The sequence below is a fragment of the Macadamia integrifolia genome, chromosome 12, assembly GCF_013358625.1.
Source record: "Macadamia integrifolia cultivar HAES 741 chromosome 12, SCU_Mint_v3, whole genome shotgun sequence".
Lineage (NCBI taxonomy): Eukaryota > Viridiplantae > Streptophyta > Magnoliopsida > Proteales > Proteaceae > Macadamia > Macadamia integrifolia.
In genome coordinates this window covers 23422786-23449501 of record NC_056568.1, presented here as the reverse complement: position 1 = coordinate 23449501, position 26716 = coordinate 23422786, and the positions used below count along the sequence as shown (strand labels likewise).

General features: G+C 39.0%; 3 protein-coding genes across 8 annotated transcripts in view; 1 reads left to right on the top strand and 2 right to left on the bottom strand.

Moving 5' to 3' along the window:
- Positions 1–85: 85 nt before the first annotated feature.
- LOC122094810 (sugar transport protein 8-like) lies at positions 86–3008 on the bottom strand. Its single transcript, XM_042665408.1, has 4 exons — positions 2801–3008; positions 1994–2313; positions 1255–1881; positions 86–568 (listed from the first exon to the last, which is right to left on the bottom strand). The coding sequence occupies exons 1-4, from the start codon at positions 2925–2927 to the stop codon at positions 86–88; spliced, it is 1557 nt and encodes a 518-aa protein (XP_042521342.1). The 5' UTR covers positions 2928–3008.
- A 3974-nt stretch (positions 3009–6982) lies between these two features.
- On the top strand, positions 6983–7455 carry LOC122094809 (cyclin-D3-3-like). Its single transcript, XM_042665406.1, has 2 exons — positions 6983–7066; positions 7180–7455. Exons 1-2 carry the CDS (start codon positions 6983–6985, stop codon positions 7453–7455), a joined length of 360 nt encoding a protein of 119 aa, XP_042521340.1.
- Positions 7456–9262: 1807 nt separating this feature from the next.
- LOC122057776 (chloride channel protein CLC-d) overlaps positions 9263–26716 on the bottom strand; it is a 111124-nt gene continuing 93670 nt past the window's right edge. The window contains exons 15-24 of one of the 6 annotated variants that reach the window (XR_006133624.1): positions 13348–13483; positions 13136–13267; positions 12961–13038; positions 12761–12816; positions 12541–12627; positions 12302–12458; positions 12105–12206; positions 11976–12022; positions 9993–10108; positions 9263–9703 (exon numbers count right to left, since the gene is read on the bottom strand). Coding sequence is in view for 3 of the 6 variants with exons in the window: in XM_042620032.1 (XP_042475966.1) it covers positions 9619–9703; positions 11976–12022; positions 12105–12206; positions 12302–12458; positions 12541–12627; positions 12761–12816; positions 12961–13038; positions 13136–13267; positions 13348–13483 (880 nt within the window). In the remaining 3 variants the exon portion in view is untranslated. Of the gene's footprint in view, positions 9704–9992; positions 10109–11934; positions 12023–12104; positions 12207–12301; positions 12459–12540; positions 12628–12760; positions 12817–12960; positions 13039–13135; positions 13268–13347; positions 13484–26716 lie in introns of all 6 variants that reach the window. The other 5 variants (XR_006133625.1, XR_006133626.1, XM_042620034.1 and 2 more) reach the window with 5 other exon arrangements.

Below are 26716 nucleotides of genomic sequence, written 5' to 3'. Positions count from 1 at the left end.
AAAAACTGCTCACAAGAGGGAGCCTTTGCTTGGCAAAAACAGAGATCCCAAACCCAAAAAGGAGTGGTTGCAAGAGGTGAAATAATTAACTGTGTGATCTTGATGGGGATGCTGCCATCTCAAGTCTGCTGTTCTTCATATCCTCATCTGGGTCATCTTCACTCATGAATCTCTTCCAATACCAATGTTGTTTCCAGACTCTATTGACCATATCGTCGACCGGCACGCCCTTCGTCTCCGGCAACAAGAATAGGGCAAAAAAGCCCATGATCAAGATCCAAGCAGCAAAGAAGAAGAAGATGCCGGCTTGCATGGTACACAACATTGACAAGAATGACTGAGCTATGATGAATGTGCAGAGCATGTTGGAGCTCACAGCACAGGCAAATCCTGCTGTCCTTGTCTGTAGAGGGAAGGTCTCACTGGGAATCAACCAACCCAAGGGTCCCCATGACCATGCAAAACTCATCACAAACAAGCACACCAACAACACTATTATAATGGCTTCTGTACGCCCTAGGGTTCCCGTTGGCTTCAAATCCTTCATTAGAAGAATCCCAATAATACCCTGCGTGAATCACATCTAAATATCATAACAATTTACGGTCCTTCTATCATATAGACTAACTCATGTACTAACTCATATACTATTACGTGGCAAATAGTGAAGCATTATATAATTATGGGGAAAAAATCCGATAATTTATATAGAGTTCAATTCTTGATCAAGAGTTTGACTCACATGTTCGATGAACAACTGAGCTAACCCATATATTAGAAGTGACAAATAGTGAAGCGTTATACTTTATTAGGCATAGTGACCCGAAAGAAAACCTTATAATTTATATAGAAAAATCTTTTCTGTGGGGGAGTGTATCCCGTACCAAGGATTTAGCTACGCAGATACTGATCCGAATCGAATTGGATCGGTGTGTATCGATCAATTTTGTCCTTTCTTTTTCAAAATAAAATACATTTTTATTTTTCCTTTGAACAATACGGATAATTGATCCAGATCGATCAAGTATCAGTCATACGATACCGATACTTGAAACCATGACCCCTATACCCAACACATGGGGGCGAAATGACTGCCTCATAACCCATGAAAGGGTAAATGACTCTTTTGTAGATTGTTTCCCTGTGAGCTTCCATTGGTCTTTTAACACATGTGGAACCGCACTCCCCCATAGAAAACACTTCCTCAATTTATATAAAGTTCAATTTGGTGATCAAGAGTCATGAGTGACTCACCTGGCTGAGGAACATCTGAACAGCTGCTTGAAGGAGCAAAATCCTTCTTCCAGCCCTATCAACGGCATAGACAGAAACCAAAGTGCTAAACACATTAACTAGGCCAGTGATGACAGCTGATAGCAATGAAGCACTGCTCTTGAAACCCATAGTCTGGAAAAGGACTGGTGCATAGAACATGATAGCATTGATCCCTGTGAACTGTTGAAATACTTGCAAACAGATAGCAATCACCAATGGAGGACGACTTGATCTCTTCAATAGTTTACCAAATGGGTTCTTCACTTGCCGGGAAATCTCAGAGGCATGCACGATTTGATCGAATTCGGCATCGACATTAGCAGAATCTCTAATCTTCATGAGGGTGGCTCTCCCTTCTTCGAACATTTCACGCTCAACAAGACTAGTAGGTGTCTCAGTAATGATCAAGGATCCCACGCAAAGCATGATGGCAGGCACCCCTGCAAGACCCAAAGCTATCCTCCATCCATTAGGGTGGACTTCAGCCACAAAGTAGTTCACCAAGTTTGCTACTAGGATCCCTATTGTCACACATAGCTGGAACAAAATGTTCAGCGATCCTCGGATCTTGGCCGGAGCTATCTCTGATAGGAACAGAGGAACCGCCTACGTTCAGTTCAACTAGTTCGTCAATAAAACTCATCTTTAAAAGCTAGCCATTATGAAAATAATGCCCAAATATCTAAGGGGGTGAGGCTACATAATAAATGATTAATACCTGATTGGCGAAACCAACTCCAGCACCAAGGAAGATACGGCCAATGATGAGCATTGGGAGATTGACGGCGAAGGCATCTAGAAGAGCGCCGCCGAGAAAGAAGAAAGAAGCTAAGCGCATGGTGAGGCGTCGACCGTATTTGGTACAGACATGGGACGCCACAAAACTGAAGACAAGGGCAGCCAGGTACAAGGACGATGTGAACAGTTGCAGGAACTCGTTGTCGTATTTACAGTAATTGTTCTCATGTGCTTTCTGTTTCCTTTCGTATACTTTTGGAAAGAATTTTTTCAAGAAATCATCCATTGAAGTCACTCCTCCTGTTTAACAGAACAGTTTTATTCACATAATAAGTCAAGGAATGAAATTTGACCAAACTGTCTTAAATGTCATTGATAAGTTATCACTATCTAGTTTCATCAACAAACCATACTATAATATATACAATACTTTTGGAAAGAATTTTTTTAAGAAATCATCCATCGAAGTCACTCCTGTGTTACAAAAAAAAGTTTTATTCACATAATAAATCAAGGAGTGGAATTTGACCAAACTGTCATAAATGTCATTGATAAGTCATCACTATCTAGTTTCATCAACAAACCATACGATAATATATACAATACTTTTGGAAAGAATTTTTTTAAAAAATCATCCATCGAAGTCACTTCTCCTGTGTTACAAAAAAGTTTTATTCACATAATAAGTCAATGAGTGGAATTCAATCAAACTGTCTTACATGTTAATTGATGAGCCTGACTATCTAGTTTCATAAACAAACCACACCATAATATATATTTAAAATACCTGCAATTCCATTGTCATAACCAAACATTAAGCCTCCAAAGGCTGCCATTATTGCACTTATCACCACATAAATCGTCGTCTTGCCTTCGAAGGAAGCTCCACCACTTATAACCAGTGCAGCCGGCATCTTGGACCCTGGGAAGAGATTGACCTCTCAAAGAGATTATATCTAAACCTCTCTCTTTCTTTCTTTCTTTTTCTGGGGCCTTTTTTTCTGACACATAAACAAGAAAACAAGATAAAGAAGTAACAGAGGAAGAAGAGAGCAAAAGAGAGAGACGGATTGAAAGTGTTGTTTGATAAGAGAGAAGTGAGGACAAAAGGATTAATTGATTAGCCAAAAATAGGAGATGCTCACTTTGGAAAATTCTAAAACAGATAAGAAAATAAAGAGATGTGGACCAGATGAGAGACCCAAAAGGTTTTTCTCCTGCCACAAAGTGTACATGGCTTTCCCTAAAGCGTAGGAGTCTCTCTCATCTGTCTTCCACTCTACCATTTTTCTTTTTGTTGGAAGCATTTGACTCGCAATTGACCTGCTCTCTCCTCACTCCTCTCCCCGCACATATGGCCGAGTTTCCTTCAATGTAACTCGGCGAAGCTGCTTCTGTTTTTACCTATTTGCATTCCAAGGAGGAAAATTGCATAAAGTAATCAAGTCAGCCATACCACAAAGGATAAGATTTTAGCTTCACAAGACACAATCACTGTTGGGGATCTGTACATCCAACAATATAGATAGCCCCAAGTGCCCAACATTTAAGCCACACAAGTCACAGTCATGGTTGTAGTTTTATGATGCATATTCAGATTCACTTTGACTTTGTAGAGCCTGAAGTGAAGATTCATTGGTTCTGGGCTATTATTGGTAGGTTTCTTTGGAAGATTTATTTCATTCTCCCAATATTAGCCAAGTGTTTTCTTTTTTTTTTTTTTTTTTTTTTTAATGGGAAAGAAGAAAATTAAATTAATAGAGAGAAGTAAAAAACATTGTTTTCCGGATTACAGATAGACATATTAGATCGCCCAATCATCGCATTGTATGTTAAATTGGCCAAAAAACAACAAATTCATTCGTAGACCTGAACCAAAGAGAGAAGGGAGAAAGTATTAGTGTGTTTTTAGTTCACACTTCACACCATTATTTTTGCAAAATAAGGACAATTAAGCTTTCTTATGTGAAGTCCTACTTGTTGGAATTGATATGTCCACCAAATCCAAATTAATAGCTAAATATAATTCATTTGCATGACATTTAGTTGGACCTAGATTTTAATCTAAAATCACTCACAGTTGGAGGTAGAATCGGGCATTCAACTCACATGGTCGTTATACTATGTGATTTCAAAAATGTTGATTTAAGGACACAAGTGTAAATATATACATTGTGTGCATATTAAATTCATTGGAATCTTGAATGGACTATTATTGTCTATTGTGTTAGGAACAAGATTCTCGTTAGAGTTTATTATCATTACAGTTCAGCATCATGGGTTTTGATGTACCAATGGTTGATTTATGCATGACTATATATCAGTATGTTAGAGTCATGATGTTAAGCTATGAATGAAAAACATGTTCAACAGAACTGGGCCCTTCTCTTAAAACTAGGGTGGAGACTTTGACAGAACCCCAATCTTAGTGGGCGCAGGTGCTTTCATCTAAGTACTTCCCCAACCATTCCATTTTTCACCCAACCACTCTACGGAAGAAGGGCTCTCCCTCTTGGAACAGTATTGTGCAAATCTTGCCTACCCTCTCTAAGATGATTATTAAGAAAATTGGTAATGGTTCCCATACTGACTTCTGGTGGGACCCTTGGATTCCTAGCTTGAAGTCCTCTTTGGCTCTAACAGTTTCTAGACCCGATTCGGGTCTTGCGGGATTCTTAAAAGTATTGGATTTTTTGAGTGGGCATTTGTGGAACTCTAGTTTTTTATTATCTACTTCTCCTTCGTCTCTAACATCTTCAAGTTTGAACATCCCAATTTCTAATCATTCTAACCAATGGTGGTGCCATTTATCGAAATTTGATATTGTCACCACCAAGGTAGCAGCTAAATTTTTAAGTAATGTCACATCTACTAATCTGATTGGAATATCAAATAAGTGTATTTGCACTTCTCCATATTCACACTGGTGGCGATTCTTGTGGAAACTCCACATTCACCCCAAATTTTAGTTTTTCTTTTGGAGATTAATGCATGATGGTCTCCCGACTAAGGATGTGCTTGGATAGTGGATTATTGTGGACACATCTTGTACTTTGTGCAAGAATCATCCTAAAACCCTCTAGCATCTCTTCCTCTCATGCAAGATCACTAAGCGCATCTGGCAGCCAGCCCTTTGGGACTGCAAACTTCTTCTCTTGCTGCATCATCCTTTCAATCCTTAATTATGTATTTCTTAAGTACCCTGAATCTTACACGGAAGGGTCTTAAACACTTCTTTTCTACTTTTATTATATTTTTCTATTTTATTTGGTACTATAGAAATAAGATCATATTTTCTGCAATCAAGCTTAATCCCCACCAAATCACCAAACATGCGTCATGGTGGGTTCATTACTACACTCTACTGAATCAACAATCTGATTCGGTTTCTTTACAAAACTCACCCCTCTTGAAATATACACTCCCATCCCTTAGTAAGCCCATTATGATCTGTGCTGTTATATTCACCACAATGATATCTGGACAGGCTGTCTGTTTTCTCTATAATGGTAAATGTCCATTACTAATGATTGACTGCCTAATGACAGGAAACATTTATGAAGGATGCACGAGGGCGTTACTATCGGGGCTCGAAGACGCCTTACAACGGTAGTGGGAAGTAGTGGAAGTGTGGAGTAATACCATCTTTTTGACCAAGCTAAGTTTCGACCTATCCTCTATCACTTGGCCTCTAAGTGTGGCCCCTTTGTTTCTAGATGTTTATCGACATTGGCAGCACGTAGTTTTTTGCTTTAAATCTACTACAAATCAAGTACTTTTGTTGGCTAAGATGGAAAGACAACTATGACTAGTAAAGAAAGGTTGTATATAACTCATTGGGACGGATGTATTTAGAAAATTTCCTCTTAATTGAATAATTAATCCATTTCCCTCAGGGAAAATATGAGAGAGATTAAATGTACACGATTGGAGAAAAATTGGATCCAGTGGCAAGTTTTATAAATTGTTTACAAAGGTTTTGAAATATAAATATTTTGAAAACATTTTTGAGGTCCAATTAATAGTTCAGATTCTCTATATAAAATATTCTGATAGACTAGGGTAGCGATAGTTAGGGGTGAAACATGACGCGGTTAGGCCGGGCTTCTTAATACTCTAGCCCAACCCTTGATCCCCAAAATTTAACCTCGACCCAACCCACCTTGCCGGGCTCATGCCAACCCAACCCAACCCTAATTGACCCTATTTGGGTAGGGTTGGCCTTGATCTACCATGTTTGCCAACATTGGGCCAATCTTGATTGACCTTGTTTTTGTCATTTGTGTCATATGCATTAAATCAAAAATAAAAACACAATGGTTCAAATGATCAATACACAATATTAAAGGTTCAAGAGACCTGACCATAAGAATCAATTACCCAAATTTCATTATTCTGAATAAAATGATAGGATAATAGCCCTAAGTTATATTATATAAATCATGGTTAAAATCAGGGCTGGGTTGGGCCTAGGCCTCAACCAAGCCCAGCCCAACCCTAGCCCGAGGTCAATGTTTTTCAATGCTAATACACCCTCAGGGTCAAAATTCTTAGCCCATGCCCAAATCGGGCTCAAGACGAGTTAGGGTGATGACAGTAATTATTGCCATGTCTGGAGGTCTAATTATGTGATGTACAGTGAAGGGATTTAATTAAAATAAGGGTAATTTACAACGCCACCCCCCTGAAGAATGCCAGCATTATAGGAACACCCCCTCTCTTTCATCAAATTAGACTCAGACACCCTGCCGCCAGTCTCTGTTAAGTGAGGATTTGAATTAGCATTTCTACCCTTTTATATAATACACATAATGTCAATCCCATTTTACCCTAACCCTTCTCCACACCTTCATCTTCACCGCGATAGGCGACGATTGTTGTAGATGGAGAAGGGTTCATCTGCGTTTGGCTTCCCATCATAGATTCGAGGTTTGTTCATTATCTTCCTTCTGTATTGGTTGTTGCGACAATGCTGAACGTTATCGATCAGATTGAGCTCGATAATCCAATGGAATATCAGAACCAACTCATGGGTGTGCTCAAGATCAGAAAGGTCTGTAAAATTCCTTCTTTGTTTTAATATCTTTCCAAGTTGGATAGCGAACATCACTCCCATTTATAATGTTCTGATCCAAATTTTGTTTTTTTAATTAATTGTAATCATAGAATGAGGTGGATGATTGCTATGAACTCATCATGGAGTTGAACTCAGGCCACCATGGGTGCGGCCAGAAACGTAAATACGAATCGATTCCTGGTCGTCCAAACGGCGTCATTGATGCAAACTTCAGCTGCGACAACTCCAACGATTCGTGGGCTGTGGCATCATCGGTTACTTCATCGCTAGAACCTCTGCTGAAGAGGAGAAGAGCCCAAGAGCAGCAAATGCGAGTGCCTACGCTTAGCCGTGTGTTTGTGGACATGCTCGGAAGTCCTCATTAGAGAATGATCCATCTTCTCTGCAGTTCTGGCCTGAGTTTCCCAATTTTATCTTTTTTTTGTTCACTCTCACCTCTAACAACATCAACAGATCTTGTTTACTCCCTCTTCTGTTATTGGAACAAGAACTGTTTTGGGAAGACGATGAGCTCATTTCTCTTTTCTCCAAAGAACAGCAAGCCCATCTCAGCATCGACCCTGCTCTGTCCTCTGCTCGTCAAGAAGTGGTAGAGTGGATGTTGAGGGTTATCGCACTATGACTTCTGCCTCCTCACAGCCGTTCTTGCCGTCAACTACCTCGATAGGTTCCTCTCCAATTTCCATTTCCAGAGGGACGGCTCAACTCGTCGATGTCGCTTGTCTCTCTCACCAGGACATATTTGGTATTTTAGTTATTATGAGGGTGTTTTGGTATTTTTTTTTAAAAAAAAAAAAACTCAACTAATGTCAACATTTAAGGTATATTCTGTAACACTGACTAACGGTAAAGGGCCTGAGTCTAATTTGGTGAAAGAGAGCATTCTCCAGAAAGTGGCATTGTAAATTACCCTTAATATAAATCTATTTCTCTCAGCTTAATTGCTATATCTAATTATAGGTGTCCTTGTACCTATAATAAAGGCAAACACACATTGAGATGCTTAGGTGGATTACTCAACAGGATCCGACCTCTTGATTCGTTCAACAAAATGAGGATATTGAGAGAGAACAATTAACTAGGTTTTTAATTCCTTGAATTGATGACACTGTATCTCCTTCAATTAATTTAATACTTAATTCCTTGCTTCGCGACTCCTTAAATTATTTGGATTTAATTTCTTGAATTAATAAATGACATAATTCCTTGAATTTATTACATTGGTATTCCTGAAATTAATTAAAAGATTTAAATTCTTGAATTAATTACGGACTTAATTCCTTGAATTCATTGCATTGCATCTCCTTCAATTAATTAAGGATTTAATTTCTCGCATTTATCATTTATAACTCACTGAATTTATGACCTTTTGAAATACTTATAAATAGGAGGGGAAGAACAAACTTGGTTCTACATAACCCCGGTAGTAGCCAGGAAAATGGAATTTCTTGGGATTGATTAGAAAATTCCTTGCCCCTGAGATTCCATTCCCTGGCTGCTACCAAAGGTAGTGAGAACTTGGGTAGCTACCAATTTTTTCCAAAGGAGAGCTAAGAGTGTAGACTGGAGAATTGTCTCTCCCTCTTGTGAAGAGAGTTAAAAAGATGTAAACTACTAAGAATAAATTGAAGGCTAGAAGTAAAGGCAATATATGTGTTGAAATATAGTGGAAACTCTGAAATTTGACACGACACATCCTAACCATTCCCTCTATTCTCAATGGTCAAAAATACATCTCTCTTCCACATGGCACTAACTGGATCATCTATAAAATCTATAAATGTACATCCCCCCATGAATACTTTTACCGGAGTACCGAAAGAAAGCTAAAAAGGCAACATGCCATGAACTCTTTTCTTTGTGACAAGTAGATAGATGCAGGTGAAGTCCTATTTTCCAATGTTGAGAGAATCCTAACTCTTGTTACCTTGGCTTGTTGAGCAAATCAGGATTATTTGGGCCATTTTTGACATGCATTCCCATTCTGCATTCGGAAACACAAAATGTGTGAAATTGTGTTTAGGAAACAACTGTCTAGCACAGACGGTGAGTTGTGCATAAACACATCCTAGCTGTAACCTACTTCCCCTTCTTACCTATCCAAAAAGAAAAAAAAAAGTATGCTCATTCTTGGACCTGTTTCTTTACCACTTATGGTTGACAAAAACTCAATGCGATAAAACCCCTTCAGTCTTCAATTCAAGAATAATAATGAAAGATTAGATGAATTATTAAACACTGGCAGTAATATATGCATTTCCCCAACCCCCCAACCCCACACCAAAATAATGGGGAAATCTGTCAGAACTAGAAACTTGATTCCTAAAACGGTTTTCCCCTACATATACAACTCTCCGCGTTCCCTACAATCTGTGTGACCCTAGACCTCTTGTTTCTCAATGGATACAAAATACGTGATTAGATATAATTACTGCCCCAGCATGCAAAAAGTGGGAAGGAACCACATATCAAAACAGGGTAGTAGAAGAAATAATGACTTTTCATTAACACCTTGGCTTTTCTAATCTTCAATCTTGGACCAAAAGACCATTAAGAAGTGGATGCTCTGACTCTGAATCCCTCCCGACCACTCTTCTTTCATGCCCATGCGGTCTGCCACAGAGGTTATAGATACTCAGAAGTTAGAACAGCAAAAGTGTAATATATCAATGACCTTATCAGAGACAAAAAAATGAAGTCCACATCAACAGATGAACCTTTATAATCAAATGCTAAAAGGACATCCTACAAAACCAGGATTGTAAATGATGATTGAACAATATGAATGCCTTAATTACAACGAATTGGTGAAGCTAAATTGCTGACCATAACTGTAGAGCCTGTTCAAATCACATATAGGCATTTAAATGGCACAAGTACTCCTGAGTCGGATCCAACTCACACATCATATTGCACATATTGAGATGTAACTTCCACAGGACGCTCAATTGAACTCAGAAGCATTGGCCAGGATCCGACGCACTCTCAATTCAATTCCGTTTTTTGCAACTAATTATCCTGTGCCACAGCCCAAAATGTTAGAAGATTTCCTAATGATTTATATATCTAAGACCACCAACTCCTTTGGATCAACAGAACAGTGTCTTTCCTATTTGGTTCACTTTAATAGGAACTCCCCCCCCCCCAACCGCGCCCTTTTCAGTAGACAATAGGAACCTTAAAATCCAGCCATGTCATAGGGAGAAGTGGCCTAACCCTCCCACCTATGGCTAGCATTCCTCACCCCTGGTAGATCACCTCAACCGCTTACAGTACGAAAAAAAACAGCTACTGATCCAGGATTTTTTTTTTCTTTTATTTGATTATTTTTTTTTTTTTTTTTTTTTTGGGGGGGGGGGGGGGGGGGAGAGAATAGGAAAATATGATCTAGGAGTACGCTCCACCAGGAAGGCCAAATATCTAAGATATCCAGATATTTTGCTTTTCCAAAGTTCCCAGAACTTTTAGCTAAATTCTTGTCCAAAAAATTTTTGAGCATTAACTACCAAAAATTTGAGAAAACAAGATGCATAATAAATAAACAAAGGACCGAAGTCCGCAAAGAGTTAAATTGTCAAAATTCATAATTTACCAATGAATTACAAGTCAGTCTAGGACATATATCATATTTATGTACCGAGAAAAGCCCCTGGAAGGATTGAACCATACTATGCCAATGGTACCTTGTCCACGACTAAGAGCCCTCAACAGCTTGTAGAACTTGCATATTGGGAGTTAGTACGTTCCCTTTCTCCATTTGCTATTAGAGCTTTTTTTTTTTTTTTTCTCTACATTGGAGTTCTTACTATCTCTTTATCCACATTGTAACTTCATATTTTTAAAAAAAAAAAAAAAAAATGGGCATTGAAAATGAAGAAACAAGAATATGTGAAATCTAGAAAAGCAACTGATCACATAATCTAACTACAAAAGACTAAAGAAGTAATGGGGAAGAAATCAGCAACAACATGTTTTTCCATTTGTGACAAGGTCTAAGCAAGCATCATGCCTGTAAAATCTCTATCTCACCAGCCAACATCTAAATAAACTTCATATCCACAATTGGAAACTTGTAGAAAGTCTCATAGTAGGTACACTTCCTGGGATTTCAAGAAGTGTTGTTTCATCGTATTTTGAGCAGGGGTTTCATTTTATTCAATATTTCTTAAAAACAGACTGTGATAATTCATTCCATAGTTATACATTGATTCAATTGGTGGTTCCAATCAAACAGATAGGCTGGGTAACAGCATAAGCAGCCAGAGAAATGAAATCATCCTTTCTTATGATCCCTTTTGACTTGAATGCAAAAATACATAAAAAGACCAGTTGAGCATTTGTGAAGATTCATCAAGCAACCAATGCAACCAATATAGCATTATGAATGAGTTGAGTAAGCTAAAGTTTGTACATTACAAAATAAAATTTGTTCTGGTTCTCCAAATCGTGTCAAACTTAAAGGTTCCTGATGACATAATTATTTAAAATTCTCAGTGCTATACTACCTATAGTCATATACTGCATACCTAGGGCGCCTAGGAGTGCACTGTATCACCTAGGTGCCCCTCCAACGCCTTAGGTCGCCTTCACAACTTTGCCTGGTACTAAGCATACCCAAAGGTAAAACACAGTACCCCTATATTCTCAGTTCACAGGCATAAAGAATCCAGGAATAACTTGATAGCATTGTTTTCAATGCCAAAGGTACAGATCTCTTTGTTTGTCACGTTTTCTTCCTTCAGAAAACTTGATATCTTAAAGCAGATGCAATCATAACACGAGTTCTCGATTATATAAACTAGCTTCCAACAGATCAAAATTGGAGAGTATAATGGCATGAGTACCAAAGCTATTGAAGAGACAACATGGGTTGCTGCATCAAGACCTTACACTAGTCGATTGGAGCTCCAGAGTGTCCGGATCCACATTTTCCTGCAACCCAACCAGTAAACTCTCAATACAGAATGCACAACAATTTTGTAAGAACGCAGATAAAGCAGAATCAGATAAGTACCTCAATTAATAAATCTTTCCTAGTAATCAGGCCAATAACACGAGAGGGACGAGGAACAACAAATATATGTCTCAACCCTAGTTGGCGGAAAAGATTATACACCTGTACGCCAATATCAGGTAACAGAAACATTTGTGATCATACTCCTTTCAGAAATCAAATAAACCATGCTTTTTAAATGGAAGGGAGATGCTCACCTTTGTCAAAGACATATCTTCAGGGACAATGTATGGAGAGGGGTTCAGAAAAGGTGCAAGATCTATGTACATTTCCAAGTCATCAGGACTTAAATAAATCTTATCTATCGACAGTCCTTTACTGGAGACAGGTTTCACAAATTCACTGAAGTTGTGCCTGTGGAAAAATTCAGTCAATTGATTAACCTTTGGCAAATGAGCAAGGACAGGCTAAAGATTAATGTGAAACCTACGCGTACCTGATCGGTACGGATCCACCTCTTATATCACAAGGCAAAGGGCTATGCTGGAAATCAACTTTAGACTGCAGAAGTACCAACAAATGACTGCATCAAGAACCAATTACCCAAGTTATTTCAGTATTACTCAAAATCTATGAATACAACAGTACTGTCAAGCATGCATTTCTTGATAAACCAATGACATATAACAACTGAAAGAGAGAAAAGCAAGTTCTACCTACGAAGTACGAGGCCAATGACAAGTGTCTCTCCATCCCCATGGTGATCTACCACCTGGATCCCAATGTGACATGAACAAAAACAAGTCATCAAGAGAAAATAACAGCCATATAGTCACAGGTACGTGCATTTGTGTGTGTGTGTGTGTGTGTGTGTGTGTGTGTGTCTTCATATATCCAAGGAACAGCCATAACTCACAGGGAAGCCATTGTGATTGCTGCTCCGCAAAACAGAAACTACATCGGAAACTTTGACAACACGAGGGAAGTACACAACCTGTCAAGTTAGAAGTGAAGCTAGCTGTAAGTGGAAAACTGGAATAAAAGGGAAGATAGAAGAAGAATCAATTTGAAAACAATCTTATAAGGCTGACCTTTTGATTCCTGCAGGCTTCCTTCGCTGTCATATTCCGCATTTGGTATTTAGGTCTTGATTCAAGTAATGGAATGCCCCTCAATTGGGCCTGCACTTCGTACAAACCTTCATTAAAAGCATCACCAACAGCCTGCCAAAGAAAATATTTGGTGTATTAAGCAAGTGCATAACATAGAAGAAACACGCAAGTATTTTATGTCAAAGAAATACCTTTGATATTAGAAGAACAAGCATTATAAGAGGCAAGAGTTTCAAGTTATTCGTGATCTCAACCATAATGACACAGAGGGATACTGTCATTCGCATTGAACCTCCAAGGAAAGAAGCAGCACCAAGCAAAGCATACCTGAAAAGGTCTAAAGAGCTGAGGCAAACATATGTGTATATTGCATATAGTATCTCTTGAAGACAACACCACCATTAACCAATGTGCATGGTAGGAGTTACCAAAACATATGTGCACGGCAGGGGGCACAAAAAGAAAAGAAATCAGCCAATGAATTGGAATATTATATCTTGCCCTCAAGAGAAATGGAGCATAGATGCAAGGATAGGGCCCACTACTGAAACAAATTCTCATAAACTATATCAGGAAGACAATTGAGCATCTTGGAGGATTAGAAAGGAATACAAATTAAAAGACTTAACTTCCAGTTCCAAAATGGGAGAGATCAGCATAACAATAAAGAACGAGTCATTCTAGCAAACACAAAAACTAAAAAATCGAACTCTTCTGATTTTTGTAAATGCCCTTACTGAAACCATATATACAGAATTATTTCCTTGCATGGTCTAAATGAGTCAGAAATGAACTATTATTAAGAACGATGGCTTTTTCCCACAAGACAAAAATAATTAGATCTAATAAGGGGTCTCAGCCGGTTTCCGTGGCAGTAAATGGCCCTGTGCAGCTGAGGGCCAAGACTCTGACGGACTGAATACGCAATCGGTCTGCAATGCCCAGCACCGTGGCTGACCGGTAAACAGTCGGCCGGCTACCAGGCCTTAATCAGTCCTCTACGAGGTTACCAATGTTCCGCCCTCACAGGCGTTCCCACCATCACCAGGAGAGCTGGGGTCTCGGAGAGGGAGCAGCAGGGCCCGCAAAGGATTGACCCACCATGGGAAAAAGAAAAACCATGGATATAGGATCAAAGAGACAGAGGATCAGAGGCTTAGCTGTGAGGTATGTACCATCAACATGTTTGGCTTGACTGCTTGACCTTGCCAAATATGGTTTCAGGTAACCAAAGAAGCAGCTGGTAGACTCCCAAGAATGGTGGCTGATGTAGATCAAGCTTACACAAGGAAAGAGCTGCTGGCCCCATCGAACCAAGTCCAATGTTGGACCAGCCAACCCCCACCTTGGTCCCCTCAAGCCAGCAACACTGTTCACGAGTTACTACTCCTGTGAACAGTAACCCTTACAATTTTATCTTATTATTAAGACTTCTAGAATGCCCTACAACAGCCATTGATTGAAGTGTGTCCACCAGCTTCCAGAATTCCAGATTTCCTCTCCATTGACAGCTACAGCTTGGAAGATTTGTTTCTAATTTTATTGCTTTAGCTTAATTTCCTTTTTAGATCCCTTGTTAGGCAAAGAACAAAGTAATTGATTAGTTTCTAATTTTAGTTTTGCTTGGTTAACAAGTAGTTTGTTGTTAGGAAAGTCAATTAGTTTCTATTCTTTGGATAGTTTCCTTTTTGGTTGCCTTCTAATTTGTAAGCTGAATTCACTCCTATTTAAGAGGAGCTGCTGTAATCAATTTGAAGTTAATGAATATCTGTTTATGAAAGATTGCTTATGCTTTTTGCTGTGAGATACAGTTAGGTGAGATGCCCATTCATTAATTCTTCTCCACCCTTCTCAACCCTCCATCAGTTTCTCTTTTCTTCTTTATTCTAACTTGTGAGAGAGTGTTTTGAGAGATATTACAAGATTCTTTGAAGACTTGCAGCCCTCCAAGATTTCTGATCAGAGACACACACACATTACCTATCAATTTAAAGTTACAGAGCTTTCCCGTGAAGAATGTTTGAGTGCATAATTTCCGGACCAAATCTCTAATCGCTGCAGGATTTTAAGGGTTTGGTGAGGACCACTTGAACCAAATTTGACGATCATCCATTGCTTCCAGCCCTAATTCCTGAATAATCACCAAAAGTTTCCTTTCTCTTGCAACCGGCAGATCTCTCAATCCAACTGACAGAATTTGCTCAAATTTTTCTGGCTTGTTCCTTCATATAGGATCTCCAATCAATCAAAAATTCAGCTCCATCTGAGTTGTAGTTTGTGCGTAATCGACGTCTTCTCTATTCAACCAGATTTGAACTTTGGTTCTAAATCTGATTTCAGATTTGAAGTTGTGGGATCCTGACTAAGGTTGGGTAGTTCCTACCTAGCCTTACATTAGTGGCCCACCAAATAGTTGGAGTGAGGGGGAGACCAATATAAGATCGAATAACAAGTGATCCAATCCCAAACAGGATCTACTAAATTCAATATAAACCAAATTCATGGACCGAAAGAATGAATAAACAAAAAATAAGAGAAAAAAGAAAAGAAAGAGAATTCGATGGAGGGTTGAGAAGGGGGAAGAAGAACTAGTGAATGGGCATCTCACCTAGGGCATCTCACCCACAACAGCATAAGCCATCTTTTTTTCATTAATAAATTAGTGTTCATTGTTGTAACCACTTACAAACTTAAATAGAAGACTCAAAACGGACTCAAATGAATTAAATCTCGTTTTTCTACTTTCTACCCATAATTTAGGCCTATTAAAATGACCCATTACAAAGAAAACTCATGGGATCAAAGGCCCAACACATACATAACTCAACCCAATGCTTATTTGCAATAAAATAAGCCCATTAAGTGACTTATCTACATCAACTCTACCTCTCTTAGAAAAAATTCGTCCTCGAATTTTGTAGGTGTGAGGGTGAGGGTGATGATAGCATGGTGCACGTCCCTCTTCAAGTCGTAGAAAAATTCAGGTAGCTCTTTGATAATAAAGATGTAGTCTAAAATGTGAGGAGCTCGATTTTCAAGATACTTTAATGGGATGACGAAATCTACATGCTCAGCTTCAACAATCTCAGATGTATCCATGGGATCATCCATATGAACGCCTTCAACCACTGCGTTCTTGACCTCCACAATTTCAATCTCAAGCTCCTTAGGATCTTTCTCTTGGTTGTTCATAGTCATCATAGTTGTTGTAGTGTCAAAATTCCTCAGTCTCTACCTCATTGTCCATTGTGGCAACCTTGTTGCTTTCCAATTCTTCCACATGAGTATCGTTGATGGGAACATCAATGACTAGCTCTTTCTTGACAATAGGAAATGCTGGAATTTCTTCAACACTAACCTCAACTTTTGACTCTAATTCATTGGTTGGAGGGGTCTTCTCTTGTTGTTCCGTTGCAATTTGTTACAACATAATGGTCACGTGGTCAAACAATTCCTTTATGCTCTTGTCACGTATGGGTGGCTTTTGGGGACCTATAGATGTATTCTGATGGAAATCCTACGGAGGGAAGAGCCTTCTTTGGATATATGCAGGGAGGTATTGTGTCGCTAACTCATACTTCATCTCTTCCCAAGTCCTAGGCTCATGTCCTCGAACTCGGAGTCGTTTTTCATGGACTCTCCACCAGTCTCCAACACAACCAATCAACCAGAAGCAAACAAATTGAAGGTTTTGTGTCTCTGTCAAGTTATGGTAGTCAAAATATTCCTCTAGAAAATATAGCCAATCAAGGATGTAGCATGTATCCCTTTGTCCATCAAAGTAACGAACTTCTGGAACATCTTCGGTTAGGCTCTTATACGAAATAATGTAAGATCGAATCACAAATGATCCAATCCCAGATAGGATCTTTACTAAATTCAATATAAACCAAATTCCAGGACCGAAAGAATAAATAAACAAAAAATAAGAGAATAAAGAAAAGAAAGAGAAAATGGAGGGCTGAGAAGGGGGAAGAGGAACTGGTGAATGGGTATCTTACCCTCTGGTTTAGGCATCACACCTAGGGAATCTCACCCACAACAGCATAAGCCATCTTTTTTTCATTAATAAATTCGTGTTCATTGTTGTAGCCGCTTACAAACTTATATAGAAGACTCAAAACTGACTCAAACCCTAAAAAGGAAATGCCTAACCCAATCCCTAACTAGGAAACCTAAACTGACTAGGAAACTGAAATAACAAAGGAAATAGACTCAAAACAGGACTAACTAAATTAATGAATTAAATCTTGTTTTCCTACTTTCTACCCATAATTTAGGCACATTAAAGTGACCTATTACAAAGAAAACCCATGGGATCAAAGGCCCAACACATACATAACTCAGCCCAAGGCTTATTTGCAATAAAATAAGCTCATTAAGTGACTTATCTACATCAGAGACCCCATGGATGTGAGCACCGACATCAAATGGATGAGGGCTATAGTTCTTCATGGATCCAGCAAGGAGGAGGGAACTATTTGGAGGAAGGAGGCCGAGGGGGGCGCCGGTGACAGCTGTGATTGACAAGGAGAGAGATATTTAGGGCAGAATTGGCTGCCAAGGGAGAAGGGAAGTATTTGGAGGAAGAAGGCTGAGAAGTCGGTGATGGTAGAGATTAACAGGGAGAGTGAGAGGGGGTTAGAGCATAGCAGGCCAACGTGGGAGTGTGTTTCTGTGTGAGACAGAGAGAGAGAGAGAGAGAGAGAGAGGGTTCATATATATGTGGATGTTATTGGTCTGGTTTGGTTTCTTCAGTTACAGTTAGTTTACAGGTTTGGTTTGTTGGTCGGGTGCCCAACGGTCTAATCCCCAAGACCAACACCGACCGATTATTGCACCTCTCTGAAACCAATACTAGACCTCTTATTAAATGGCCGGTCTAGTTCGGGCTAAATCAGTCGGGCCTACAGGTTCGGTCTAGACTTTGACACCCCTAGATCTTAAAGAGTAACAATAAAAATATTCAAAAGCAAAAATCATATGTTATTTTATTTATTTTTTAATTTTTTAATTTGATGGAAAAACTCATGTTCAGAGGACACCTGATAGTCAAGCCATTGCTCCGGTGCTCCCTACACCTTGTTGTATTGAGACCCAAGCCGAATGACACTGTCCCAGTCATTGATTGATTGTATGCATGTCTGTTTAGATGTTTGGAGTCCAATCTTAGTGGGCACCCTAGGCATGTGTGCTTAACTACTTGAACCTCATGAGGATGCCTTCAATTTCCATCAAAGCACTCGGTCCACTAATAATATAGTGGAAGGTTCTACGTTCAAAAGGAATATCTGAAATGAAAGAACAATGTACATTTCCCAAGTGAACATACACAGTAGAAGCATGCCACATTTTTATTTCTTATGGGGTTACTGTAGTAGATACTGATAGTAAATGCCCACCTAGCACAAGAAAAAATATTATTCTCCTTCTCCCCCCTTTTTTATTTCATTACAACACAGGGTGGACCTCGGCGCAATGGCAAGGTTACTCCATTGCGACCTAGTGGTTGCAGGTTCGAGTTAGGAAACAGCCTCTCCATGAAGCGGGGGGAGGTCTACATGCATTATGACCCTCCCAAGACCCCACGCAGTGCATGGTTCTAATTTCGGGTTTTGACCAGGTTTCAAGCTTGGTCCAAACCGAAATTTAGATCGAAATTTCTGAAACCAGGTTTTTTTTTTTTTAGGCTATTGCTAGAAATTTGGGCCGATATTTCGGTCATACCTGGTTTTGTTTGGGGTTGAGTCAAAACCACCGAAATGTGTCAAAATTTCCAAGATTTAGAACCATAGAGCAGTGGCAGGAGCCTTGTACACTCGGTACACCTTTTTTTATTTCCTTACAACCACTGACACTTGATGCAGATTCTTCACCAAACTAGGCTTGTTTTATTAGAAATAAGCTTAGGGTTGGGTTGTATACGTGTTGGACCTTCAGTCCATGTGGTTTGGAGTATATTGGGCTACTTTTATGGGTCTAAACTAGGGGTTCTAAGGTTGCATACGGGATTCAATGATTTGTTTCCTTTTTCTTTAGTTTCCCTTTTAGATGGGGTTATTTAGTTTCTAATTTCAGTACCTAAATTAGTTTCTAATTTTCAGTCTTAAATTAGTTTCTAATTTTCAGTCACAAGACTTTCTATTTTGTAAGTTTCTATTTTCAGATTTAGTAACTAGTTGAGTTTCTAATTTTTAGTTTCCTATTTCAGTTTTTGGAAACTAAAGTTAGTTTCTATTTCATGTAACCCCTATCACTATTATAAATAAAGCTATGGCTCTTTTAATGAGCCACGATTTTTACAATTCAAAACAAAGTGAAGCTTCATACTGCTGCCGCTGGTTTTTCTCCATGGCTAAACCTTTGTGTTTGATCAAGGGTTAGGGATTGGTGTGTGATCCGATCGACACTCTGCGGCGAGAAGTCCAGGTGGGTCTTTTCTTTTCTGGTTCTATTATTGGATTCTCTCCTCCAGCAGTACAGGCAAGTAATCTGAATTTTCTGCAGAAATTTCTGGGTTGGTTTTCTTTGTTTTCCTTCCTATCGGCCTAGCTGTTTTTGGAGAACCAGCCACCCGATTGCTTTGAGATTTTGGTCGATTGTTAGGACCACTAAGAAGGGGACTCGATCCAAGTTTGGTACTGATCAGACCATGGTTTTGTCAGTTTCTGAGTTTTCTTCAGTGCTGGTCGATGGTGATTTCTGTCCAGAAATTATTGCCTGATTTGTGTTATCTGCTACTGTTGGTTGCTGCCTATGTTTTTCTGAGGGAATGGACCTGCTATTCAGTATTCCGATTTGTTTATTTGTCACCAGAACATCTACTATTGAAGATTCTGAACTTGTTAGGATCGATTGCCTGTTCTCAGAACCTGCTGTCCCAGAATCGAGTTCTGATTTTGGTTATCTGTTCTGCTATATTTTGATTCTGATCCTACTTATTCAACTATTCTAATTTTATTGCTGGAGCTTCTAATTGTTGATGCAAACTCTGCTTTCTGAAATTCCTGATTGTGGATCTGATAATTCTGGTTTGTTTAAGGACTGTTGACTGATTATTCTGGACTGCTGTTGCTGTCTATTGTTGGGTGGTTATTTGGTTGTTCTTTGGTCTACAAGTTCCTGTTGTTTGGGTCTAGTTTGACTTGTCAAATCTAGTCCTACATTACTCCTACTACAACTAGGAGCTAGTTTCCCAATAGAACTAGACACTTACTACAACTAGGAATTCAAAATAGGACTAGGACTTGACTTTATGACTTTACAACCAACTAATGGCCTAATGGGCCTTTATTGAATTAAATAGCAACTAATTAAACTAATGAATAAAATCCCGTTTTCCTACCTTCTACCCATATTTTAGGCCTATTAAAGTGGCCCATTTCAAGAAAACCCATGGGATCAAAGGCCCAACACATACATAACACAACCCAAGGCTTATTTGCAATAAAATAAGCCCAAGTGACTTATCTACATCAACTCGCCCTCTCTTAGAAAAAATTCGTCCTTGAATTTTGTAAAGTGTGAGGGTGATTATATCATGGTGCACGTCCCTCTTCAAGCCATAGAAAAATTCAGGTAGCTCTTTGATAATAAAGATGTAGTCTAGAATGTGAGGAGCTCGATCTTCAAGATACTTTAATGGGATGACGAACTCCACATGCTCAACTTCAACATCTTTGGATGTATCCATAAGGTTATCTACATATGCACCTTTGATCTCTTCTAACTTCAATGCAACATAAAGCTCTTTTGGTTCATTTATCTGGTGGTTCCTAATCGGTTCCATCGATGGTTCAAACACAACTTCATTATTGAACTCCTTAGGATCTTCCTCTTCGCTTTTACAATCATCACAATTGTTGTAATGTCAAGTTCCTCAGTCTCAATTTCATAGTCCATCGTGGCAACCTTGTTGCTTTCGACTTCTCCCACATGAGTGTCGTTGATGGGAACATCAATGACTAGTTTTTCCTCAACAATAGGAATGGCTGGAAAAATTTTAACACTAACCTCAACTTTTGACGTTAGTTCACTGGTCAGAGGTGTCTTCTCTTGTTGCTCTTTTGTAATAGAGGCCGATGATTCCTTCACGCTATTGTCAAGTGTGGGTGGCTTTTGAACATCTGGTGGAAGGAAGTACATGTTTTGTTGATGCTCAGATAGGTACATGCCTGCCAACTCATACAGCATCTCGTCCCACGTTTTAGGTTTACATTCTTGAGCTTGAAGTTGCCTTTCATGGACTTTCCATTGCATTCGAATACAATCATTCATCTGGGAACACGCATATTGGCGTTTTTGTGTCTCTGTTAAGTTGTAGTTGTCAAAGTACATGTCCAATTCACTCATCCATTCAAGGAATTCACCATGAAAAAAATGTGGCTAATCATTAGATTGGGCAACAGTGGATGTATTCTGATGGGAATCTTGTGGAGGGAAGAGCCTTCTTTGGAAATATACAGGGAGGTATTGTGTCACTAACTCGTACTTCATCTCTTCCCAAGTCCTAGGCTCATGTCCTCGAACTCGGAGTCGCTTTTCATGGACTCTCCACCAATCTCTAGCATGACCAATCAACCGGAAACAAACAACTTGAAGCTTTTCTGTCTCTGTCAAGTTATAGTAGTCAAAATATTCCTCCAGAGAATCTAACCCATCAAGGATGTAGAATGTATCCCTTTGTACAGCGAAGTAACGAACTGATGGAACCATATTCGGTTAGGCCCTGATAGATTGTTTGGAGCTTTCTTCAACCGTACCTCGGATGTCACTTAATGCAGGAGTAGATTACAAATAACTAACTCCGCAGTTTATAACCCCAAACAATACAAATAGGAGTAAGAAACAAAGAAATAAGATCATCAAATAAACCCTCAAGGATATAATACCCATATAGGAGTAAAACCAACCCAAAACCCAACCAGATAGGAGAGAGAAAAACCTTCTATAGAGCTGGAGAGAGAAAGGTGCGGCCAGGTTTGTGGGAGTCCGATTGAGCTGCACTTTTGGGTGTAGATAGTCCCTAGGGAGGATACAAAAACCCCCAAAGTTGAGAGGATTCTGACGGCTGGTTGTGAAGTTACAAGCTTTCTTGATTTTCTGACCTAGGAGAGAAAACTGAGAAGAACCTTCAAGAACAGCAGCTGAATGCTTCCAACAGTGACAGGTAAGGATCGTGGGACCCTTATGAGGCCTGGAATACCCTGATTGAATACCTGGCTGAACAGAGTACAGAAGAGAGAAAGAGAAGAGATCGATCTCTCTCCTATTCCCACTAGGATTGCTGATTGGTTCTGATTTCTGGAGACTTTTATCAAAATCTGAACTATACCTCTCGAATGTTATAGCAAATAAAAAATAAAAAAAAGAAGGATAAAACAAATGGGGGGTTGAGAAGGGTGAAAGTGAATAAAGGAAGTGGCTATCTCAGCCTGGGCTTCTCACCCACAGCTATCTCAGCTGCTCTAAGCATTTAGTTGCAAACTTTCTTTCATAAATGCAAACTTTCTTTCATTCAAATCTGTCTAATAATGGAATATATGCCTCTATTTATAGAGGAGAAATTTACAATCATACTAATACTAGGAGCTAGTTTCCCCATAGGACTAGGCACTCCTACTACAACTAGGAGCTAGTTTCCCAATAGGACTAGACACTCCTACTACAACTAGGAATTCAAAATAGGACTAGGACTTGACTTTATGACTCCAACATGGAGTAAGACTAACTAACTAATAGTCCATATAGGACTTTACAACCAACTAATGGCCTAATGGGCCTTTATTGAATTAAATAACAATTAATTAAACTAATGAATAAAATCCCGTTTTTCTACATTCTACCCATATTTTAGGCCTATTAAAGTGGTCCATTTCAAAGAAAACCCATGGGATCAAAGGCCCAACACATACAAACACAGCCCAAGGCTTATTTGCAATAAAATAAGCCCAAGTGACTTATCTACATCAATATATGTATCGGTTGGGGGTCTATGGGTGTCCATCGACCTCCATACCATGGTATAGTATTTTTCTTAGTTACAGGTTTTGTCTAAGTTACCGTGGGGTTTTTACTCTTGTAATTAAAGTTATTTTCCCATTGTGGTTAGGGTCATTGTTAGCTATGTAAGTGGTTGTTTCCTTTTATAATTGTTTTCAGAAACTATCATATAAGTGTTTTGTTGCTGGTGGGAGAGTATTCTGCACCATCGAACAACCTCTTTCACTCCCTTGGTCTCCTTTCTTTCTCCCCTCATCTCTTATTCTCTGGTTCTGGTATTGAGTGATTTTACTTCAGATTTAATCACATGGTTCTGGTGTTGCGTGATTTATTTGATTGAACCGAAAAACCGGCACTTGCTAGGGTCTCCCATTCTTTGATGTATGAACGTCCAAAATATTTGTGGAGTGATGCAGTTCTTATTGCCCATTATTTAATCTATCATAAGCCTTCAGTTGTTCTTGATAATAGTTCTCTCTTCTCTATTGTTTTTCTCAATGATCATCTATTTGGATTGCCTCCCTGGGTGTTTGGTTGTGTTTGCTTTGTTCACAACCTCTGCCCCAGCATGTATGCGACCAAGTGTCTATTTCTTGGCTATGCTCGCACTCAGAAGGGTTATATATGTTTTGATCCAATTACTCATCAATATTTTATTAGTGCGGATGTGACTTTCCTTGAATCTACACCATACTTCTCAACTGAGAGTCATTTGATGGATGATACTGTCCTCAAACCTCCACCACTTCCAATTAATGTTCACTTTACTGACTGTCCTTCTGTTAGTGCTCTAGCTAAACAGTTGCAGGTATACAAGCATTGTATTAAGTCCACAAACCAAGTTGCACCTTCACAACCACCGTCTACTTCATCAGACACCTTGTCTGGGGAGTCACTATTCGCCATCTCCTGACAATCCTGTTACTCTTTGTAAAGGTACTTACTCATACTCAATAGTCTTAGATTGCTTATCTATAATTTCAATTTGATACCATGTCTCATTTCCCACCTTTACTTCGCAATTTTGCACTGTATCTTACTCGCTTGCTACTATATTTATTCCTACTTAGTATCAGGACGCCTTGGTACATCCAGGTTGGAAACATGCTACGGATGTTGAGATGGATGCTCTATTGGATCACCATTCTTGGACTCTTACTGACTTACCACCAGGAAAGGAGCTTGTGAGGTGTCATTGGGTGTACACAGTTAAAAATCTTCTTGAAGGGGTCGTTGAGCGACTCAAGGCTCGGTTTGTTGCAAAAGGGTTTATTCAAACTTATGGTGTTGATTATTATCTCTTCTGTGGCACCACTTAATTTTGTACAAGTTCGTATCTCCTTGGCTATAAACCTTTATTGGCCTCTGTTTCAACTTAATATTAAGAATGCCTTTCTTTATGGTGACCTAGTGGAAGAGGTTTATATGGAGCAAACGCCAAGCATATTTCTTAGGGGGAGAATGCGTCCAAGGTATGCCATCTTCACTAGGCTATATATGGGCTCAAGTAGTCTCCACATGCATGATTTGATAAATTTATGAAAGTTATTTGTGGAAATGGGTTCTCAATGCTTTTCTGATCACTCTGTGTTCGTACATCGTCAGGGTGACAAGAAAGGTGTCAATTCGTCTCAGAGGAAGTATATTCTAGATCTTTGTGAAATAGGTATGCTAGGCTGTAAACCTGTTGACAACCTTATGCATCTGAATCTAAAAGTTGCTGTGTGAAGGTGAAGACTTTAAGGATAAACATCAACAAAGAATAGTTTGCTTGAAAATTGATTTATTTGACTGTCACTCATCCAGATATTTCCTTTGTTGTTGGAGTTATTAGTTAATTCACGGAGAATCCTAAGGGTGCCTATTGGGATGCTACTTGTTGTATTCTAAGGAATCTTAAGAGTGCTCCTGGCAAAGGCCCTATTTATCATCATCATGGCCACACTAGGGTTGTATGGTACTCTGATGCTCATTGGGCTAGTGCAGCCAACAATCGTAGGTCCATCATTGGATATTGCACTTTGTTAGCAACTTGGCAGCATCTTGTTTCTTACAGGAATAAGAAGTAAACTATTGTGGCTAGATCCAGTACAGAGGTTGAGTATAGAGCTGCGGCTCATACTACAACTTAGTTGATGTAATTGAAGTCTCTCATAAAAGAGTTGGGGCTCTCAGTTCCTCAACCAATGAAGATGTATTGTGATAATCAAGTTGCAATTTATATTACTAGCAATCCAGTTTTTCATGAATGAACAAGGCATGTTCAGGTTGACCGTCATTTTTCGAGAAGTTACGTCATGAAAAAGCTCTTTCCACTCCGTTCGTCAACTCCAGCAACCAACTTGGTGATATGTTTACAAAGGTTCTATTTCGGCCTGCATTTGTTTGTGGTCGTTCCAAGCTGGGTATGGGAGACATATATACTCCAGCTTGAGGGGGAGTGTTAGAGTGTATGTATCGGTAGGGGCTCTATGGGTGTCCATAGACCTCCATACCATGGGATAGTAATTGTCTTAGTTAAGGCTTTGTCAAGTTACCATGGGGGTCTTTCCTATTGTAATTAGAGTTAGTTTCCTAATGTGGTAATTGTTAACTACCTAAGTGGTTGTTTCCTTTTATGATTGTTTTCAGAAAGTATTACAAAAATGTTTTGTTGCTAGCATTCTGCTCCATTGCACAGTCTCTCTCACTCTTTCGATCTCCATTCTTTCTCCCCTCATCTCTTCTTCTCTGGTTCTGGTATTGAGTGATTTTACTTCAGATTTAGTCAGTCTTATTTTGCTTACAGGGCTATTGATGGACAAGGTAAACGAGAGGCAACAGTTCAACTTTCAAAATAAACAACACAGAGACAACAACAATATCAACAACAACAGATGCATAGTCCATTGGCAGAGGACACCTAGGGTTCTAAAGCACTAAACCTGAACTAAAAGAAACATTAATGGCCATTGAGAACTTAAGGCTACAAGAGAATCAATATGATTCTGCTGATTTATTCTTTTTTTTTTTTTTTTTTTATAAGCCTATTTCCAGTTACAAAATTCAGTAAATAAAATCGTAGGAAGAATTATTGGAGTACAGCATCAAGATGGAAAAGAGGTGTAGGGAACAAACTGAATGAAGAAAACGAGACTTACTGATTAGCAGATTACTAGCAGCTGTAAGGAATATCAAAATGGAAACAGGAGACAAAGTGAAGAATCAAAAGCTTAACTACTGAATTATGTCTTAGACAATTCAGAAGAGCATCAGCAGTTATAAACAGTCATGTATTTCTTCTATAAGTGAGGTGAATACAAGAAATCTATCTTTCATCACTAACAAATTTGGTGGATTAGTTGCCTGTTGCATATGATCCATTCAATACTCTGACAAGTCCAATAATGACCCACTTGTAAAACTAAAAATGAAGTAAAAGATGGTGGATCAAGTCATGTAATGGTCTTAGATGGCAGGTCCAACATGCCAACTCCAATGCTTTTAAAAATTAAATAAAAAGGAACTTTGGTTAGGACCACCATACATTTTTCTAAAACTTAATTACAAATTTTATTA

Bases quoted from the DNA above. Each gene is read 5' to 3' on its own strand.
- LOC122094810 (XM_042665408.1), bottom strand. From the start codon at position 2,927: ATGCCGGCTGCACTGGTTATAAGTGGTGGAGCTTCCTTCGAAGGCAAG. The intron at 1,882-1,993 runs GTATTAATCATT...AACTGAACGTAG, and splicing joins GAGTTGGTTTCGCCAATCAG to GCGGTTCCTCTGTTCCTATC. The intron at 569-1,254 runs GTGAGTCACTCA...TGATTCACGCAG, and splicing joins TTCAGATGTTCCTCAGCCAG to GGTATTATTGGGATTCTTCT.
- LOC122094809 (XM_042665406.1), top strand. From the start codon at position 6,983: ATGCTGAACGTTATCGATCAGATTGAGCTCGATAATCCAATGGAATAT. The intron at 7,067-7,179 runs GTCTGTAAAATT...TTGTAATCATAG, and splicing joins GTGTGCTCAAGATCAGAAAG to AATGAGGTGGATGATTGCTA.